The following is a 22561-nucleotide window of genomic DNA, read 5'->3' on the forward strand; positions in this document are numbered from 1 at the left end:
TGCTCCTATGATGCTGCTTGGCCTGCTGTGTTCATCCAGCCCTGCACCTTGTTGTCTCTTGAGTAAGTAAAGAGGCCTGGGTTCAAATCTCAACTGCCCCAGATGTGTCATAAAAGTAACGTCACAGTAGTCTTAGCGAATTATTGGGCTACTCTCTCGTTAGAAAGAGCTGACTGGTGGTTTAACTTGAGGGTCACCATGCATGAGGCGAAGGGAGAGGTTAAGAAGAAGAGCCCTTCATGGTAAGTTCAGCTGGTGCAGGAATTGAACCCATGATGTTGGCATTACTGTACATTGCAAATGAACTAACCAACCCCAGAAATAGGCTAGAATGTGTCTGAACAGGTTGATTAAAATAACTACAGGTAAGAAATGGCAGGGAACCAGAATTAGATCCTTTGAAGGTACAAGTCTTAATGATGCAGGAGTGGGGGAGAAACCATTGTAGATAGTTGTCTGGCAATGACTTGTTCGATGAAAATGACAGCATTCAAATACAGTTCCACCCATAGAGAGGTATTGAAGGATGGTGTGGTTAATAGGTTCAAAGGTTGCAGACCAGTCAAAGGCTGAGGAGGGAGACCTTCCCATTGTCACAAGGAAGTGGCAGAGGCAGCTGATTGAATGGCCTTGATCTTCGTAACATTGATATTCATGCTCTCCTTACACTTGTAGGTGGAGGGGCATGGAAGTGGTTGGTTAAGAAAATGCTTTTCCAGCACACAAGAAACTAGAGGTTATATTTGTATTGTAGGATGATCCTGGCATAGCGAGCAGTTTTGGCAGATGAGCAGGACTGTATATGCTGTATGGTCAAGCCACATCTGGCCATGAATAGTTCAAACAGTTGTTTCCAATATCCATTCAACTCTGCACTCTTTGGACTTGAGGAAATTGCTCCAGGGAGGAGCGAGGAGGAGAGCATAAGTTTCATGGAGACTAAGGTGTTTTATAAAGAGTTAACATTCAGCTTGTGATAATTCCCTATTCTATTGATGTCTCACACTTTGTGGGTTTGATTCTAGCTTTTGGAGGCAGTAGAGACATCTGTTCCAGCTCCCAAACTCCTAGTAATGGCATTTTGTTTATTGTTATTATACAACAAGCTGCATTATTACTCAAAAATGCCCTCTGTAGGTACTTTATGGTGGTGTATCTTCTACCACTAATCATTTTTAGACCAAGGCAAAAGAGGATTAGAGACAGCAAATTCCCTCAAACAACCTTACCAATATGACAGTGGTGGAGGTGGCAACTACCACAAGGTACCAGCAGTAGTCATTTCGGAAAATTATATAGAGCATCGAAGGTAGGGTTGAGCTGATGTGTGGTTGAGTGAATTGTTATTGGCTGAAATTATGTGATTAATGGAAAGCTGTAAGGATAAGATTTTGAAAATGCAGTTGTAAGTGAATTGAAATGTAGCTTTATCTTTGAATGGACACAGCAGGGATCTTGGGGTGGAGAGTGATACAAGTGTTGATTTTAGGGGTTCATGGTTGCAGCTGTCTAATATAGGCGGTAAATGATTTTATCCCAATTTTTGAGTTTAAGATGCAGCAGTTTAGATATGATAAATTCTTTAAATAGTGTATTTAACTATGACAGTTAAGAATGCTTCACTGATTCTGAAGCCATTCTATAGGATGGAAGCGTAGAGGCCGTGCACTCCCACATCCCAGGTATCTTCCAGATATTTGTGGCAGTCTTTAGTGGCAGCTGTATTTGTTTCTGGTGTACTCCTGGTCTTTCCTCAAGATGGTGGTGGCTCGTCTCGCTGCTTTGGCTCCTTCATCCTCAACGATCTCTGTTAACATACCTTAGCTTTGGTGGCTAACTTCAAAACTGTCAATCACCAGTCTAAACCCACTTGGCTATCATGACTATGGGACTGCCAGTCATGGTGTCTGATGGCCATTGCACCAGCCTGACTTCACCTGAGGGTTTGTTTACCATTCTTTCTGAGAACAAATGTTACTTATTTTCTAAAACAACGCACTGATAATAGGCGTGCCGGATAAATTGTTGATGCTTGTTCGTTGTGCATCAGGACTTCCATGGTTTCATAATACATCCATCTGTTTTCATATGGTAGACTTTTGGGAGGTTAATTATTGCTGTAATAGCTGTTTATTGAAGTCTTGTGTTGCACAGTAAATACTTGGAAAATGGAAGTGAACAGAGATGTCAATATCTTTGGATAATGAAAGTAACAAGGCCATGGAACAGAGCAAGGGGACGAAAGTGGTTTTGGGTAGAGGATGCAATTGATGTGTGAGGCACAGTGAACCCAGGGCTTGGTAAGCTGAGATACTTGAAATCACGAAGGATAAAAGGGTGTGGTGGTGATGGTCACAGCACAGCAGTCTGGGAGCGGTAGGAGATGGCAGGTACAGCTAGGAGGGGAGGTGTCAGTTAGCAGGACGTTTTCAGATCCCCTTGGCCAGTTTTCTATGCAAACCCTAACATGACTCCTCTATCTTCTAGTCTTATTCGAATTAGGCCATTCAATCCATTGGGTCTGTTCTACCATTTGATCATGGCTGATATGTTTATTAACTCAATTCTCCTGCCTTCCCTCCAGTCTTTAACTATAAGATCCTGGGGGCTTGTTTACAAATGAAAAGACATTCTGGATGGAGATGCTGCGAGGTGGGGTTGGTATCTATTGCACCACTAGCAGAGACTGCAGGGTCAGCAGTGGGAAGGGAGAATTGCATAAGGAGGAGTTTGGGGCAAGATCAGCTCCTGCCAGAAGAGGAGTGAGGAGTACAATGGAGAAGTTGGGGTTACTGCTCACAACATAGTGAAGAATACCTCTATAAATCCTGTGGAGAATGCGGCTGAGGCACAAAGCAAAGTTAGTTATCTCAGGGAATTGAGCCTGAGATGACATTAGGAGTGCTGAAAGGTTAGTGAAGGGACTTGGGAGGGCAGTGTTTTTGCAAGGAGAGGGAAGAACAGGAGGTACAATGACAGAGAGGTAAAGACGGAAGTTAAAAATGGTTAGAAGGAAAATGGAAACACCTGAAAACTCCAATTGAGAAGGCCTGGTTACATAGCAATTAAAAGGAAATGTATTCTGGATGTAAACAATAATAATGCAGAAACAGTGGCATAGTATCCAGTGGTGGGATTAAAGTTGATGTGGAGAATCTGCATGGAGCCCTAATTTCTATCCAGATTTGGAGATAGGTGTGCTGACAAATGAAGCTGAGATCTGTTTAGAGGGTGGCATATTGGAGGATTGCTAATGGAGGAATATGTTGGAATGAAGATCCAGGAGGTATAAGAAAAAAAAAGTCTGTTGGGGGATACAAAATAACTGGTCGTTGGGAGATGCCATAAGATTCAGAAGTGGCCCAGAAATGTGCTTCAGCCTAGTTGCAAGAGACAGCTGGAAAGTTGGGCGAACCAGCCAGCAAGTCCCAGAGAAGCTGGGGGAACAGCAGCGGTACAGGGCTGAATGCTGATTAAAGTTGATTCAAAATGTAAGCAACCAAGCAGGTGACCAGCAACACCTGAATAACAATGTAGTCCTGATGCCCCGAGAATGGGAAAAATTTGCAAGTCAAATTTGGGGGAAAATACAGAGCTGGCATAATTGGAGTGAAAAAAGGTGCTGCTGGGCAATGGCATTTTATCTGAGTGGTTATCTTGTTATAAGGGCTAATGTGTACCCACTATTTGAGCCAGGGGAAATTAAACAACAAAGGGAGATTGGGAGAGAAGGGGCAAAGCGTGGAGCAGATGGCCAAGGATAGAGGTACAGAATAAGAAACTCCATAGCAACTGATACTCCAGGTGTCACCTTTTGAATTAGCAAGTCAGTGGAATATAAAAGGAATTTTTAGAGTAAACTACACATGCAGTGACGGCAGAATGAAATACTTCCAGGATGCCCCGAAGCTCTTCACAACCAACTTGAAGCATAGTAAATCTTAAAAGAAGTGCTGCAGATAATTTTGCACGAGCAACAATTAAGTAATGCCAGATAACGTATCATATTGATTGATGATTACTTGTAGGCTAGGACACCAGAGAAGAGGTCAGACTCTTCTTCAAAATAGAAATCTTTGCCTGTCGGTGAAGACCCACAATTTAACCTTGTCTCCAAAAGACAGCAAATCCAACAGTAAGCACTTCAAATACTGTATTGAAGTGTCAATCTAGATAACATACATATCTTTGAAACGAGACTTTGACCCACAGTCTCCTCCTTCAGAGGTGGATGTGTTACCACTGAAACACAGCTGACATCTTAGTATCTTTCTTCAGTATCTGAGTTTTCACTTAACTTAATTCAGATTTTAAAAATGCATTATGGAACTTGGATCTGATATTTTGATTGAATATGACATCAGAAGACATTGATGAATTGAAAATGCACTGAGCAGCTAACCAACTCTTTTAGTTCAATGATCATTGGCATTACTGTAGTGGAGGTTCGTGGTATTTAATATCTAAATGGCAAATATCATTATCATAAGACATACATAAAAGTTAACTTGTTCATCTCTTTGTTCTATTTAGTTTGAGCAGGCTGATGCTGTCAATGCCAGAAGAAGACGCCAGATTTATTAGCTTTTAGGATATTGCACTGCCTGTCAAAATTTTAAATTAGCAGGAGGTTAGTGTATATGAATCAGTCCTGGTTACTTAACAGTACATATGTTTGGATTCAAATGGATTTTTCAAGTTTATGTTACTTAGTGCAACAGCTGTGAAATTGCATTTGAAGTGCAATTTGAATACTGAAGAATTTGGCATATGCTGGTACTAAATTAAGTAGCCAGCATACATTTGTCCAAAGTAGAATTGGATTGTGCTATTAGTTAAATAAGCCAAGATGAAGGAAAGGTATCACTAGGGTAAGCAGCGGAGCATCATCTTGGTTTCTGGTCCTGTATGTTGTCTGGCAGCTCATCCTTGGACTGCCTGGATGTGATCTGCACCTTGCAGCTATATTTCCTCTTCTAGAAAACTGTTACTGTTGCACATTGAATGATCAAAGCCTGAGTAATATACAAAAGAGGATGTGTGAATCATGATGACCAATCCCAAAAAGAAGGTAACAGAGATAGTAGTGGAGGGAGGGGAAAAATCTAAGAAATAGATTTGCTTTGGACTCCAGATTTGGAGTGACACACTTTCTTGTGCTCCCATGCTGTAACTTGATGTACTCAGTGAATTAGATTTTTGTTAACCAAGGAGCAGACGTGACAGTGACTGGTATTCATTTTGCACATTTTGTGTTTGTGCTTAAGCAATAGTAGCAGAACCTATGAAAACAACAACTTCTATTTCTATAGCTCCTAGAAAATCACTGTGTGGTGCTTTCTGCGACTGTAATTGGACAAGAGAATTGACCAGAAATCTCTACATGAAGCTAGTGCTTTAAAAATACCATGCTTCAGAAATGATGTGCTTTAGCCCGAAGCAAGGTTCCGCAGTATGTATTAATATTTGTCAGCAGTTGACTGCTTCCATCCTATGCTGTCATTGTAAGTACAGTGTTGTCATGTAATGCTGCTGCTAAGCACAGACAGACAAATACTTTCAATTGGCTATTCCCAAAATGTAGATGGGGGTTGGGAGAAAAGACTTGATTTTTATATTTAGCTGATCAGGCACTGTGTCCTTTATCCCATGAATGTTGTTTCCTGCTAGTCATGCAAAACTGCTTTTCATGTTGCAATTTAATGCAACTTGATTTCAAATTTATAAAATGGTATTACTATGCACAGAATTATAGCATCTATTTTAAAGAAATGAATGTACTTCTGTATTAATGCTTATGCCAGTTGAAAATCACAATTTGATGTCCTGATTTCATCTTAAAATAAATTTGAGTTTTAGATGCTAAGTTAACCCATCTAATGTTGAGTTACTCTAACAAAGGATTAATCCAGTTTTATTTGTCACTGGTAGCATTGCATTAAAGCACAGTTTACGTTACCTGCAGCAGATGTATCATTCATAGTGAATTTGTCTGCAGTGCAGTTAACCTTCCTGCTGCATCGCTTTATGTTGCTCAGTTGACGTACATGCGTTACTCTTTATCCAGCAATGGAGTGAAATTATCATTAGGACTTTTTTGTAAATGAAGTTATTACAATCAGTTATTGAATAAACTAAACTTAGCAATGAGAGGTAAAACATGAGTCCTCCAGTCTTGCAGGCAAGCAAATTGACACTTTTTAAGCTTTGTGTATTCTAAAAATTAAATCAAAATTCTTTTGAATATCTCTCCCCTTATTTCTGAAATCCAGCAGAGAACATCTGTAAAAGAGACTAAAAACATTGATTAGTTGTAGCTGATTAATTTAAATTTGTATAGCACCTTTCGTAACCTCAGGACGTTCCAAAGTGCTTTACAGACACTGCATATGGTTGGAAACAGCAGCCAATTTGTGCACCACAAACAGTAATATAATATAACCAGATCATCTGTTTATTGCATTTAGATAAATATTAGTAGAACACTGTGGATAACTAACCTGTTGTCAATGCAGTGGAATGTATTTTTTACAGCAATCTGAGAGAGCAAACTAGGTCTCTATTTAATATCTCATCCAGAAGACAGCACTTCGGCATTACAGCATTCCCTCTTTACTCTGAACTGTCAGATTTAATTTTATGCCTGTCTGCCTTGGGACCAAAGTCCACGACCTTACAGACTCTGGCTAAAGTGCTACCAACTGACCCTCGGCTGACAACTTAGGAAATACAACCATTTGAAAAGACTCTGATCTGATTTGCAATCTGCAGTTCACTGTCAAATATGATTCAGCCTATTTTATTCTTCCATTGCTGCTTAGCAAGCACTCTGTATTAAACGCAAATTGAAATAAAGCACCTTCACTTAAAAACAAAAGCCCGGGTGAAAGGTAAGTATGCCAAACTACAATAATCCTTCCAAAATATCGGAAGAAGAAAGTCATAACGTATCATGTCCATATTTAAAGTAAAGGTGCACATACTGTCTTGAAACCTAGTTTGGATTGCTAGCTGGATAAGATGCACTTGTCACTGCAGCCATTGTATATTTCAGATTTTGGTGCTAATTCTAACCCAGGAAGAGAAATCGATCAGTAATTGCTGACTAGGATTTGAAATTTGGCACGTACTGGAGTTTAAATTTAATATTCCACTGAAGATCATAGTGACAGTTGTTTCCAACATCATTCAGTAGTTAAAAGCAGGAAGGTTGTCTTTTTTTTCCTCCCAGCTGCCCTTTTTATGTAGTTTGAGGTTTTCAATTTAATTGTCCTTTTAATTAAAAGCAAAGGTTGACCAACGAGCCCATGATGACTGCCTGGCCTCATACGTGAAGAATTCTTGTTTGTGGGAGGTAGAGAAGAGGGGAATGTTGCTGATATCTGTGGAATCATAATGCAGCATGATTCATCATCCTCTGGAGGCTAGGATGAAAGAAATTCCAATGCAGTTTGCAGCTGTAACAGCCAACTGTGCTCCTATGGAATATACTGTTCTTTTCAGAAATGTTCACTTGTCTGCGCTTGAGGTGGGGCTGAAAAGCATTAAAAGTTGGAGTTTTTGAGATTTTTTTTCAGCAGGTTATCCACTGAGACTCGAGTAAGCCTATTAACCATTTATTTTCTGTATGAACAGCTATTTCCATCCCTGAATTTAAAAAGCCATGATAGGATCCACAGATGTCAGGATTTTCCTGACTTTTAATTTGAGAATTGGTGCAAAACATTCCAGTCACTGGTGTCATCATTGAGTGCAATTCCAAGATTAATTCCTTCAAATTTGGGACAATAAATTTATGGAATATTCTGCCACCTAGTGTTGACATGTTTAGTCTTTCGATAAACAATTTTGAGATACTAGGTAAGAGCAAATTACTGAAGATGCTGGAATCATCTGTCCTGAAAATGCTGGAGATCACAGCAGGACAGGCAGCATCCAAAGAGAGAGAGCAAGCTAACGTTTTGAGTCTAGATGACTCTTCAGAGAGATCAGAAGGAAATTCCCCAGGTCCTGAATTTGGCCCAAGGAGTGGGAAGGTCTGATTCATACTTTGCTCCCAGAGTATTTTGTAAATATGCCATTACTGAGAAAAGAGTATGAGTTCTCTCCTCGAACAAGTCCATGAATGCCAATAAAAATAGAAAAGGCTGGAAACATTCACCAAGTCTGGCAGCCTGCTGAGTGTTCTGCTTTCAACAGTGATAGTTTTGTGGAATATGTTGGTTTTACAGTTTAGTGAAAGTTGCAAAGATTGCTGAACAATAATTTCCAAACATGTTAAAAATATCAATCACAATCTGTACTTTTCAAATGTAAATAAGTCGAAATTGTTTTTAGTTTTATTCCATCGTGGTGCAGGTATCATTCAGAATAATATTTGAATATTTGCAAATACCTTTCCAAACGCACTTGCAATAGAGCTGGAATAAATACCTTTTGGTTCTAGATGAAGCATAATAATATGCTTCCTTATACCCTTCAGTGAGTACAAGAAAATGTTAATTCAAGCCCACAACTGAGTAGTTGTCCTTTTGACATTTTAAGTACCCCAGATTTCTTTGGAGCATTTATAATAATAACGCAGCATAAAGCAACAAGTCTAAGTGGGGCATCATAAGATCCTTTGTCTTCTCTCCTAAAGACACCATCCTTCACTGGTACGTGCTTCCTTGGACATCAGCACCATTTTCATATTCACGTGTTTGTTCTTCCTATTAGTCTAGATGTTGGTAGAATACAGAATTGTAGTAGAGCAGTACAGACCACAGCTGAGGCGGATCCTCTCTTTGTTTAGTTTTCACACAAGCACACCCCAGTGAGTATGGTTACTTGGCAAGAGGTCCACATTGTAAGTGTGTTCATTTCCTTTCCCCGAGTATTTTGCACAGAAAATACCTCCCATCATTTCAACAACCACTTGTGGGTGATCTCAGCTAAGTCTCTGAAGAGGAGAGGTTAAAGCTAAAGGAGGAACAGTCAGAATTAGTACCAGGCAGTATTACCAGAATGTCTTCAGCCAACAATATGTAAGTGGGAAAGATTGTTATGACAATATGAAGTGTAGATCAGAGTAAAACAAAGACGATGCGTTTCCATCCAATCTTTGGACTGATGTGATTTTGTTCAATTTGTTATTCTCAACAGTTTTGTTTCCATTTCTGATGTGCACTGGGAGATTTCTAGCGTAAAACATGCAATATGAATGCCACCTGTTATGTGCCTGCCACCTTGATACATTGTTTGTTTGACAAATCAGAAAGCTAACTTATTTTTAAAATCCTCTTCTCTCCCAGGAAATAGTATCTTGAATTCAGCTGCAGACAGTGTTACTAGTGCAGTCCAGAAAGCCAGCCAGGCCTTGAATGAACGGGGTGAGAGGTTAGGCCGAGCTGAGAAACAGACTGCAGAAATGATGAACAGCTCCCAGCAATTTGCTGAAACTGCACACAAGGTGAGCAACCTCAAAATCTTCATTTCAAGATACTTTAGATTTTGTTAGTTCAATTATTTTCTTAGTTATTACTGTGCCTTTTGCCCCATGTGTCCCTTTGGGTTTTTTCTTTGTTGATTTAAGAAATACTCATTTTGAGTCCAGTATTGGATCATAGAATGTGGGAGCAGGAGTTGGTCATTAGCTCTTCAAGTCTGCTTCACCACTCACTAAGATCATCGCTGATCAGATTTTGGTCTTCATTCCACTTTCCTGTCTGCCACCTCGTTATCCTTAGCTCCCTTGTTGGTCAAACATCTTGCCAACTCAGCCTTGAATAAATCAACTGCAATATGTATTTTCAAATGCAATATTTAGAAATTGTGCAGTTTCATTCCACGATAATAAAACTTGAAACTATCCAACTTTTTGCAATCTCTTTCCAAACACGTTTGCACATACAGCAGGAATAAACATATTTGGTTCTAGACTAAGCATCTATTGATCTCGTGCCCCAGCTGCCGTGGCTTTCTAGGGAATAGAATTCCACAGCCTAATCGTCCTCAGGAAAAATGTCCTCATCCCAGTCCTAAAAGGGAGATCTCTTATTCTTAAACCGCGTTCCTTGTTCTCGTCTTCTCCGCAAGAGGAAACATCCTCCAGGTATTCACCCTATTAGATTCCCTCTGGATTTTGTGCCTTTCAATAAGATAATTATGCAAAATATTGCATTTAGGGATTGACACTTAAAATATTAAAAGTTATACTTTTGAGAAATTGATCATGGGTCAATCTGGTGCACTTACGGTACAGTTTATTGTGAGACCAGGAATTAGACTAGTCAGTAACTAAAAGTTTATTTTGTATGAGAGTATTGTTATTTGTGAGGAGGCTACCAAATACAAAGGGAAAAATGAGCTAATTTTATCTATTGTTGCTCCCGCATTTGTTGGCAGTTTATTTAATTTGCTGTGAAAGCTTGACGCCCTCCACCACAAAGCAACTCACTTGGCACCACATCCACAACCGCTATTCACTCCCTTCATTGCTCAAGGGAGCAGTCTATCATCTACTCGATGCCCTGCAGTAACTCAACAAGGCTCTTTGACAGCACCTTGGAAACTTCTGACCTCTATTATCTAGAAGGACAAGGGAGCAGCAGATGCAATGGGAACACCATGACCTGCAAGTTCCCCCTCAAATTGAACATCTTGGAACTATATTATCGGTCATTTGTTGTCACTAGACCTCAATTCTAACCGCACTATGGTTTCTCCTATATCCCAGGCGTTGCAATAGTTCAAGAAGGCAGCTCTTCCTGCCTTCTCCAGGGGAATTAGAAATGGGTATTAAAAAGCTGGTCCTGGCAGTGACACCCACACCCCATAAATTATATATATATTTTTTAAAAATCCTATCACCCATTGTTAATTTTTTCATGTTATCATTCACTTAAATAGGAGTACTGGTATGTGTGAGGGCCTTGATGGAGAAATGCAGATTGTTTCACTCTGTAGTTTAGTAATTACTGGTAATTTAGCAGAATCCCTGGTTATGTTGATTTGAAGTGCAGCTGCCTAATTGCTCTTGGTGTTGAAACCATGCCCTTGAAGCGGTTTCCTCCCTTTTGTGACAATACAGGGTCATTTACTTAGCCTCATCAGCCTTCTGAACTTGCTGTCCATTTTAATTTTGGCTTTACTATAGAACTATTGGCACATCATTCCTTTCATTCCTCATCTTATTACCATCTTTCCGACACACCCAATTGTGTAAATCAAAGCTGTATGTTTTCCTACAGGTAAGGGAGCAGGTAATTTTGTTGACAGCTCAACATTTGCCTTTTTTGTTTGAAGCATTTTGGGGAAGATGAGGGGGAACATTCGGTGGTATGTTGGCTAACACTTGCAGAGTACTGGGTTGAGGAAAATCTGTCCACAAGCTTAATGCTCTCTTTCTGCCCTGTACAATGAGTTCACAAGTGATGAGCTCAAAGTACACCAAGGCAAATGGCAAAACCACCCTGAAAATCCCCCAATTGAATGACACGATCTAGTTGGTCGGGTAGCTGGGGATGACTAGTCAGAGAAAAGTCACCTCCATCATTTGAGTTGAAAAAGATGGCGAGGAGCTGCTGCTCCTCCATTTGCAGCCACTTTTCCCTGATTTTTGCTGTCGATGGAAAAATCTCCTGTTGTTCCTCTCTTGTCTGTTAATTACAAGGCCAGAATTGGGCTGGCGACAGCGGTGCTGCTATTAGCTGAGGCCAGGATTGGTGGGGTTTGCTGCCGTTAGCTGAGACTAGAATTAAGGAATTGTTGCCTGTTCTGAGATCCCATCTACTAGGGTGGATGGATGCTGGGAGAGGGGAATGCAAGTGGTCCGCAGGAGAGAAGATGATGACAGGATTGGTGAAAGCGAAGAAGGCCTTGTTGTATGGGGAGAGAAGGCTACAATGGAGAGAACACTTTTAAACCTATCAAAGGAATTGTCAGGAAAATGTTAATTCACCGATACAATGAATTCCTTGTAAATGAATATGGAATCTGTAGTTTAAGGCTGTGTACATTTAGGAGTTACTGTAGTGGGTAAAAGCACAGTGCATCTCCTGTATGGAACACTGTTAATTATTGCATTTAGAATCTGAGATTGAGATCTTTGCAGCATGAAGGATCGTTTTGTTAAAACGTTTGTTTTATGCATATACAATGGAAACACATTAGCTGTAACCTCACCAGTCTCTGAAAGATGTGGCTGGGGTGGTAGCTTTGTATGTGTATAGATGTGTGTCAGTTATTTTCCTTGCAAATTTCCATTGCTAGGTTGTGCATGTTAGCTTGTACCAGTTTAATACTTCAATATTGCTTTAAAAATTACATTTTGCCAAACTTTTCATCTTGCATTAATTGAGGGAAGTAACATTTGTACTGTAAGAGGGGACTGCGCTGATTCATTGGCAAGTGGAGTCTGAGGCATTGCAACATAAATTGTACTTGATGATGATTGAACAGTGAACTCCCAAGATTTAGTTAAGTAAATGAGGCAAGTTGACTCTGGTAAAAGCATTTCTCTGAGAAATGAACCAGAGAATGGCCATCATCTGTTGTGTTGAGTCAAAACAGGTGCTGTGTGTACGTGTTCTTTCTGCCTGCAGAGAACAGGCCCCTGTATATTATCACATGTAGCCTCCAGTAAATGCAAGTGCACCATATTGCAAGTCAAACTAACTTCTAAATTTGATTGTCAGCTTCAGTCTTCGCACATTGAGGACTTAGTAGCAAATGTCCAACTGTGGTAGCGCACCTAATATTGGACACTGAATTTTACAAGTCCAGGCTTATTGGGTATGATCAATACCTTATTCCGAAGAGTGAAGAGATTTGCTGTTTGGTAAGATCTATGGAATGTGCACTCTATATTATCACACATCACACTGGCCCTGTAACACATGTTACTACATTAATCATTTGTGTGAAAGAACACGCTTTAGTGTTGAGCATCTCTTGTGTGCTACTGTAGTGAGAAATCACTGGCTTCGGCTATTGCTTATACCTTTTAAACAACTTGCCTTTCCATGGTAAACTGAGAGACTAGGCACTTTTTAGGACCAAAGGTGATGTCCTTAGGCAGTTCATGATTATGTGCTGTTTTGATTACATACAAGCACAATTGGCAACGGGTTGTACTTGGCAGCTACTATCTCTTGACCCTTGTCACATCCCAGTGAATCTATATTGCATCTCTCCATTGTGTTGAGAGACTTCCTATAATGGGACACCTGAAACCAAGTACATTCAATACTTCAGCTGTGGCCTAACTGAAAGCTTTAGATAAGTCTTTTACGACTTTTATTCTGTCATGAATGCCTCTACATAGTGGAAAGTTGCTCCAATATTTCTTCGTAATCCAGTTTCCAATTAATATGCCATTATCCTTTAATTAAATGTTCGTGTTTTTGAAAAGTTCCCGTCCCTTGTTTTGTATAATATTTCTAATTGTCCGTCTGTTTATTTGCTTTGGTTTTGTTGCAGCTCTGAAGGCCAATTCTTTAACCTTTTTAAAAAGATTTCCCTCATGAATGAATAAATTTCAGGGATGTGTACACCACAGCAAATTAATTACATGAGCTTTCCTAATAATGTGCTTTGCAATAAATCGTGACATGATGGCTCCGTAGGGCCCATTGTAGCCCTTTAGAATAAGCCCTGTACATAAACAGACACTAATATTTGCACCTAGCAAATTGGAATATCACTTCTACAAGTTGTACATCATGTCGAATCAGAGTCCCTACAGTGTGGAAGCAGACCATTCAGCCCATCAAGTACACACTACTTTTCCAAAAAGCATCCCACCCTGACCACCCCTGCCCCCTCCAAACCCCGTAACCACAAATTTCCCACAGCCAATCCAACTGACCTACTCATCTTTGGATTATAGGAGGAAACTGGAGCACCAGCAGAAACCCATGCAAACATGGGGAGAATGTGCAGACTCCACACACAGTCACCCGCGGGTAGAATCAAACCCAGGTTCCTGGCGCTGTGAGGCAGCAGTGCTAACCGCTGAGCCACAGTGTCACCCATATGTTCCTAACAGCAGCTTGAGATGCCAGTCAGACTAAGTCACTTCATCAATATGTCATCGTATATCAGAAAATACATCCTGTGGGTTGGGGTGTGTGGCGGAACTTATTTCCTTTTTGTATAATATAGATCAAGGAGATGGCATTGGTGTACACACACACAATACAGTACCAAAAATCTTCGAATTCTCGATCAAACAGTATTGATATTGCAGAATTTGAAGATGATGGCTCATCACTTCAGAGCATCTAGGAATGATCAATAAATGCTGGTCTGGCTAATGACGCCCAAATACTAAGAATAGTTAATATGAGAGATGTTGTATCTTTAGGCAAGCCACTGCAGTCATAATTATTTACCTGGGAGATGGAGAGGGCTATTCTTCACTGTTCGTCTACTCCAGAACCAGCTTCCCGAAGTTCAAAACAGTGAGAAAAGGCAACATTGACATCACGTAACGTGTAAAGTCATTATTTTATGAGAAAGTGCTATCAAGGACTGTCTTTAATTCACTAAGTTCAGAAATAACACCATTTTGTAAGTTGTAGCTGTATTTGGATTTAACTGGAAATCAGGTAAAAGAGACAGTCAGGACCAACATAATAAAGTCATAATCCAAAGTTGAGTTGTTAATGTAGAGGAAGTAATTTTTTAAGGCATGGCAGTGCAGCTCTGTTGAGAGGGTAGAGACGTGGTCCTAGCGTAAATGTCAGAAAATATGAAATCGCAACACAGGCACTTGTCACCTTGCAGTTCTAACAAGGTAGTCTGTATCATTTACTTCCATGGTAATTGTAATTTCCCTAAGCTCCCCTCTTCTTTGCGATTCCTAATTTATTGTTACTTCTGGGATATGACTTGTATTCTCTATATTGAAGACTGTTGCAAAATACCTGTTTAATTCTTCTGTTATTTCCTTTATTTTCCATTATTATTTTCCAGTCTCAGTCTGACTTTTTATAGGACTAGTTTACTTTAACTCCTCTTTAAATATTTGAAGAAATTCTTACAATCTGTTTTTATATTTCTGCCGAGCTGTCTGTTGTATTCTAATTTTTCTGTACTTTTTAATTTTTGGTCTTTTTAAAAAAAAATTGTCTAATCCTCCGACCTGTAATTACACAATTATATACTCTGTTTTTGAGTTTGTTACTAATCTTTAACATTTCTAGTTAACCACGAATAGTTCGGAATTTTACTTACTCATTATAACACAACCGTTCGCTGTATTCTAAAATATCCCCTTAAATGTCTGCTACTACATCTCTCTTAACCTGTTTGCCAATTCACTTTATACACTAATTCCCCTTATTAAAATTCGTGTCTTGGCCCATTTCTGTACCTATCTTGTACAATGGCCACTGCTATCTAGGAGTTCGCTAATTGTTTCTATATATGCAATACCCGACCTAGTATAGAGTACTTTCTAACAGTCTATTTTGGTAATGTTCTGTGAGCTCCTTAGCTACAGTAACTTTGCCCAACTGTTTTCTAGTCAATGATCATATTAAATTTCCTATGATTATTGCCATGTCTTTCTGACAAGCTTTCATTATTGCTTGCTTTATTCACCGTCCTATTGTGTGTGCTTACTGTTGGGCTTGTACGCCAATCCCACAAATAACCTCTTGTCTTTATCGCTTCCCATTTCTCTCCGAGCTGTTTTCACATCTTAGTTTCCTGAACTTGGGTCATCCCTCACTATAAATTAACAGAACCACCCACCAGCTTTTCAGAATATCTTGTCATTACTAAAGCCTCGCACTCTTCAAGATTCAGTCCTAATCCATGCCATCCTGCAACCATGTCTTTGTAATGGTGACCAGAATCTACTTCAATTCTGTTTATCTTCTCAGGTCATTTGTTTTGTTTTGAATGTGAATACAGGAACGGAACTCATGTGATTGTTACCTGTTAGTTGACTCAAGGATTCCTAATTCCCTGTCCTTTCCTGGGACAGTCTGTTTATGATTTCCTGTATTAATACCTTCCTGTTCAGTATCGACTCTATTCTTTGATTTATCACATCTTTCTAAATTTGATCCCTTGCATCGACCATTTAGTTTTTAAAATTCTATAATTTGATTTGCCATGTCCCAATTTGCATGTGGCTCAGGTAGTAGTCCAGAGATTTAAGACCTTTTAAGTTCTGAATATTAATTTGACATCTGGCTTCTTGTACTGACTATGCAGAGCTGCCCCTTGATCCTGCCTATGTCTCTGGTTCATGCCCAACCACAGTACTGGATCCTCCCACTGCAAGTTATTCTCCAGCCCCAGACATAGGAGAACAACACCTCCATCTGGATTTCCATCCTTTTCAACAGAGAATGGTGTCAATCACCCTTTATTATATTGTCCCCTGGTACCACCACATTCTTCTTGCACCCCACTCTTGAATGGTTTTCAGTACCATTGTGTCATGGTCAATTAATTCATCCAACTTGCAGCCCTTCCTTTCATCCAACAAACTGAAAGAACTTTAAACCTGCTGGACGATTGCAGAGGCTGACAGTCCAATGAGCCCTCTTACTTGCCTCATTCATAATCATATTCTCCTGTCCTTGAATGTGGGCCAAATCAGACGACCCAATCCACTGCCTCCTGGTACAAGAATCTGGATAACCTTCCCTAATGCATCACAGTGTCTGTAGTTCAGCCTCGAACCCATAAATCTTGAGTTGAAGCGGAATGTCAAACACTTGTCACAGACAGAACACAAAATCTCTACAGTGTGGAAGCAGGTCATTCAGTCCATCAAGTCTACACCGCCCCTCCAGAAAGCATCCCACCCAGACCCACATCCCTACTCTATCCCTATAACCCTGGCTAACCCGCCCATCCCTGGACACTATGGGCAATTTACCATGGCCAATCCACCTACCCTGCACATCTTTGGACTAAGGGAGGAAACTAGAGCACCTGGAGAAAACCCACGCAGACACGGTGAGAATATGTGGAGTTTGCACAAACAGTGGCCTGTGGCTGGAATCAAACCTGGGTCCCCGGTTCTGTGAGGCAGCAGTGCTAACCACTGTGCCACGTATTTGCTCTGGACCAAGTTGACCTCCAGGAACTTCTACATGCTGCAACCGTGACATCTCTCTCCTGACATTCTGAATGTGTCTTAATTATTTAATTATGTTACTCAATTGTTTATGTTGCTCTTTAAATATTTTATTAACTTTACCACCAATTTGTATACTCTGCTAAAACAAGAGTGGAAAAGACCTAGAACACTGAGCAGAGACTTGCCAAACAGTTAGCTCCTTTCTCTCGTAGAAGGACTAGTTGCAATCAACCCAAATGAATATACTTCTGTCTCTGCCTGACTGAGTCCTCACCCCACCCACTCCTCTGAAAAGCAATAGGCTAAATGGCTGCATACACCGTAATGGTGCGATTTTCATTTTTGGTAAGCATAAAACTTATTTTGACAACAGAGCAGCTTCCATGGTCTTCACCAAGAAATCCGACATTCAGCCACTTGTAGGTATTCAAAGCACACTACCCAATTTGGACAAATTTGTGCGGTCCTACGATGGGGTCCTACATTGAAATATTTGAGTCTTTGTCACATTTCACGTGATCTTTGCTTTGATCTGAAGTTATGTTTATTGTTCAGATGAGCTTAGAAACGTTAGTGACATATTTAGAGAAATAGAATTGTTGCTCGTCAGCCTCACCAAGAGGCAAGAACATGCAGTTAGCATGCTAACTTCATGATTTCCGATTTGTTTACTATAATTCGGCCTGGAGATCCACCAAATGAACTGCTCTGCAAAGCACTAGGAGATGAGTCCCTAGCTGTTGGATAGTACACGCTGCCTTATCAGGTTGAGGCTTCACCTGTAATATCAAGTTTTAAATTTAAGCTTTACATTTTTGTTTGCTTTGAAGTTAATTTCAAGACAACTTGGGCAACACATGAGCAATTCATTTTAGTGTTTTGTTTTAATGTCTCTTGCTACTGAAATAGATATTTGCGTCAGAGTTATGGCATAATATAATTCTGTTTGACAGGTACTCTATGAATCTTTTTTTTACACCAGAATACATTTGTATTCCCATGAAATTAAATTATGTTAATTTCACATTGCCCTTGAAATTTCTAAACACAAGTTAGCTTTGCTGCTGTGAAATAATTAGCGTCAGTGTTGAGAAAAATTGATGTCGGCATGGTTCCACAAGAGAAATATTTTGACTTTTTAAAAATGGCAAAACACTCCATGTTTTAAGATTGAATTTAAATGAATAAGTAAATGCACTTAATTAAACACGATAGATATTGCAACATGGATTTGTGGCTCTGGATGTGCTTACTGGGGAACTTGTTTTAAATCTTGGACGTATTTACAATTGCAAACCTTTGTGTTGGGAATATTTTATGTTGGAATTTGATACATGCAACAACACCAGGTCTCATTCATGTTTGGCTATTTTCCATAAAAATCTAACCAGTTGGTATTGGTGTACCTAATTTTGGGTGTTTGTTTTTGCAGTCTGGAGTCCAGTGGTGTTTAAACTAAATCAACTGAGACAGAAATACATTCTTAAAGGAACAATCTTTGACAGGTGTTGTGTGAATATTAAACAATGGTGTGATAATGTAAATCACTTTAAAACATACCATTATGCTAAGGATACTGAAAATGGTAGGTTGTTTGGTGAAATAAACCATTTTTTTTTAAATTCAAAGTCAAACAGACTGATTACAATAAACTAAAAGCAAAATACAGTGGATGCTGAAAGATTGAAACAAACAGAAAATGGAGGAGAAACTCATCTAATCTGGCCACATCTGTGGCAAGAATTTTCCTTCTGTCAACCTGCAGTTGATTGTAGCAAATTAAATGGGAGTTCAGATCATTGATTGCAATAGTGAAAACAATAATAATGTCTTCCAAGTTGCCTATGCAGCCCTAAAGAATTAGGAAGTAAGTGCTCTTAATATCACTTAAAATTTTACTGTGTGATATAAAGATTAAAGTGTAGACCGGGGTTGAGGTAGAAGCTGCAATGTCACCTTTTTAAAAAAAAAAATTAAAACTTTTAATATCAAAAAAAATCGTTGAGACATTTACCACATTCAACATAATTTATATAAGCCAGATAGGTTTTCCAGCAGCAGCCAGTACATTGCCTTTAAAATCCATTTACCCTTCATTGAACAAGGTTTAACTTTTGGTGTTCTTAATAGTAATATTGGGAGGGAAAACAGTACACAACTTACACTCAAAACCCCTGTAAATACCAAGCCAATGTGCTTCAACCCCTAACTGAAGTGCACCTTACTTGCATCAGCATGGTATTTTCTATTCGAAGTTTCCGTGCCTTGTATGAACGATGATACGGGGGTGCCAGTGTTGGGCTGGGGTGGACAAGCTTTGAAAGCTCGTGTTTTCAAATAAACTTGTTGGATCATACACTGGTGTTGTGTGATTTCTGACGTTTTATGAGTGACATTGCCAATTAGGGTCAGGTTTGTGTTGTAGTCTTGAACCTTCTAGAGACCAAATTAAATGTCCAAACTAATTTCACTTTGGATCCTTGGGTTAAAAATTTCTAAACAACCTACATCCCATCATCTCTGGAACTTGAGGTCAGACTAACAAACCAATATTTAACTTACTGTACCATTCAGTTAGTAACCTTGAATTTCAGACATGTTATGAAGTTGTGTAGAGTGTGGGGTTCCTTTTAAGAGATGAAGTGCTTTTCTAAGCTTAGATTTATATGGGAGGAAAAACTGTCTGCATGTAGTTGAAGATGTACAGCCAGATCTAACATTGAAACATGTATCAATTGGCTGTGTGATTGGAAACCTTTTTGATGTTTTGGCAGCTAGCTGGAATCAGCCAATTAATTTAAACTGAGCACTTAGCGATTGAAAGCCAATTGAATTTAAATTGATAGTTTTGACCAATGCTATTGTAAGAAAATTAATATTCATCCAAGGTATATGAGGGAGAGAGTTTTTGAAAATTGGTGATAATGAACCACCACCTGACACATGAGCACCCAGCTCTCAAGAAATCACTAAACTCTCTAAGAAAGCACCATCTTATCCATATGAGGTACCACGGCACTTCTAACTAAGAGTCTTCGTAGAGAAAACATCCCTGACAGCAGGATCAGTGTAAGAAAGGTGTTTTATGACTCGAGACAGTGGAGCAGGCAGAGCATTCTGGGAGACACATTCTGCATGGACTTTGAGAGACTAAGTTCTAATTTATTTTTTCTTCTTACTACTTGGGTTATGTAAGTGGAACTTGTGTTTATTGGAATAGCATACCAGTAGAATTTTGTTCAGTTCGGGAATAGTTGGGAGTTAGGGAGTAATTGTTCGGTTTTCTTAGTAATTCTGTTAATATATTCACTGTTAGGGTTAAATAAATAAATTGTTACTTATAAAGTGAATATCAGGGATTTTCTTTCACTTAACCTCTCCTTCTCAGCACTACTATCCAATATGCCGTACCCATTTTGATTGTCTTCCTGGTCGTAGTCTGGGATGAGACGCCTAACTTGTGAGGGGAGATTGAGCAAAAGTTGGTCTGTATTCTCTGGAGTTCAGAAGAATCCGAGGTGATCTTGTTGAAACATGAAATCTTGGGTCTGACAGGATGAATGCCATGAAATAATAAATAAAGCCAAACGATAACATGCTTAAGTGACTAGAATTTTAGGCTTCTGTCTCTAACTTCTGATCTGTACTTTCCAAGAGTATTTATGATATTGTAAATAGGGTTGTGGTATGTGTATCTTTTGAAGTTGCCATTTCTCTGGGGCTTCGTCATTCCCTCTTCCTCTGGTACATCCACAGCAAAACTAATCTGGGCTATAAAAGCTAACCTTTCCCCTTGTTTATAGTTTTGCATGTATTTTTCATCTCCTCTGATCTTCTCCCCTTAGCCATGCGCAATTCTCTGCTGACTCCCCTCTTAAGCTGGTCTGGATTGTGTGCCTTGAGTATGCATTCCTTCCTGCTGGACATCCCCTCTCTTTTTTAACCTTTATTGATAGGACCACATGTTCAGTTACAGACAGAAAACAGTTTCACTATTCCACAGTGTGAACCATTGGAATGACAGTGTACTTTGAGAGTGCTGTTATATTTTTCACAACCGATCTCTTTCGATTGACAGAATCAATGTACAAGTATTGACTTTTCAATAATTAATATCATGATTACGTTCCATGAGGATGGGATTAAATGGTGCTCACATTTTGTTGCCCAATAGTAAGAACAAGAAAGACTTGAAACCTAGGTTCCCCTTAAGAAAAGATCTAAATAAGAAACAACTGAAGTTAGTTGAATTGAAACATATGATCTCATTCACCTTTGCATGAGCACATAGTTATTTGGTGTAGCTTCCTGTGTTGTGCAAAAGGTTTCCTTTGGTTACTAAGTGTTGAGGTTCTGTCCTATTGTGCTGCTATAGGAGATGGTGCTTGTAATTCAAATACCTGCCCATTAGCAAGTCTTTGAAATTCCAGGCATTATTTATTAATTATTGCCTATTGCAATGTACTGTAAACTGCTTCAACACTTAAGATGGGATTGTGGTCTCCCCTGGAAATGTAAATATTTTCTTAGGATTTATCAAAAAAAGTTAGTTATTCTTTTGGCTTATAGAACGAAGTCAGGAAGGGCGAATATGGCGGTAGGAAGGCTACAGAGGAGTCAGGAATTGAGGTTGTGGGTTCGTGGAGATAGTAAGGAAGGTTATTGAGAAGGAGGAGGAAAAAAACAATTTGCTGTGAGCACTAAAAATCAATGATCAGGTCTACTGTACTGCAATAACTGACAGGATAATAACTGGCAGCAGTCCCTATGGGGCAGATTCTGTCAGATTTGAAGCAGTATGTTTGTCTGTCTCATGTTTACATTTTCTAGTGAAGGTCAGAACAGCTGCAGCAATAGGTCTCTGTTGATTATATGCCCTGATTTTTATTTATGTTCATTTGAATACATATGAAAAATAACACACTTCAGAATAGAACATTGTTTTCCCACTGCAGTTTCCTGTGATGGAAATAATACCCTTTTGATATTGTTGCGGAGATAGTCTTATGGAGGGAAAGCTAATGAGGCCTCGGGCCGAGACCCTGCCGTTTGTGTAAAGTCATGTGGGCTCACACTCTTATGACTCACCGTAGCTAGCTTCTATTTCAGTATTTCTATTTTCTGAAGAAGGGTCCAGACCGGAAACGTCAGCTTTCCTGCTGCCTGGCCTGCTGTGTTCATTCAGCTCTACACCTTGTTATCTGTTCTATTTCAGTATGACCATGGACAGTTCTAGTGTACCTGAGACTCACCTGGGTTAGATTTGCTGATTTTAATTCTTCCTCTTTTCCACTGTAAATCAAGTATTTTTTTTTTTACTTCATTTGCAATTTTCTGTTTTAGCTGAAAGATACCATTTTCAGAAAATGCACCAGTTGTTGTTTGTTGGAATGAAGTAATTATGGTGAATTGTGCCTTTTGGGCCTGGACAGTGATTATTCAATGTTTGTGTTAGCATCTCAATTTTTTTTATTT

General features: G+C 39.4%; 1 protein-coding gene across 1 annotated transcript in view; it reads left to right on the forward strand.

Annotated features, from left to right (window-relative positions):
- The window catches only part of stxbp6 (syntaxin binding protein 6 (amisyn)), a 190520-nt gene that overhangs the window by 161349 nt on the left and 6610 nt on the right, over nucleotides 1-22561 (forward strand). Inside the window, exon 5 of the mRNA XM_048600397.1 lies at nucleotides 9294-9451. Coding sequence (XP_048456354.1) covers nucleotides 9294-9451 — 158 coding nt within the window. The remainder of the gene's footprint in view (nucleotides 1-9293; nucleotides 9452-22561) is intronic.

The sequence above is a fragment of the Rhincodon typus genome, chromosome 8, assembly GCF_021869965.1.
Source record: "Rhincodon typus isolate 14 chromosome 8, sRhiTyp1.1, whole genome shotgun sequence".
Lineage (NCBI taxonomy): Eukaryota > Metazoa > Chordata > Chondrichthyes > Orectolobiformes > Rhincodontidae > Rhincodon > Rhincodon typus.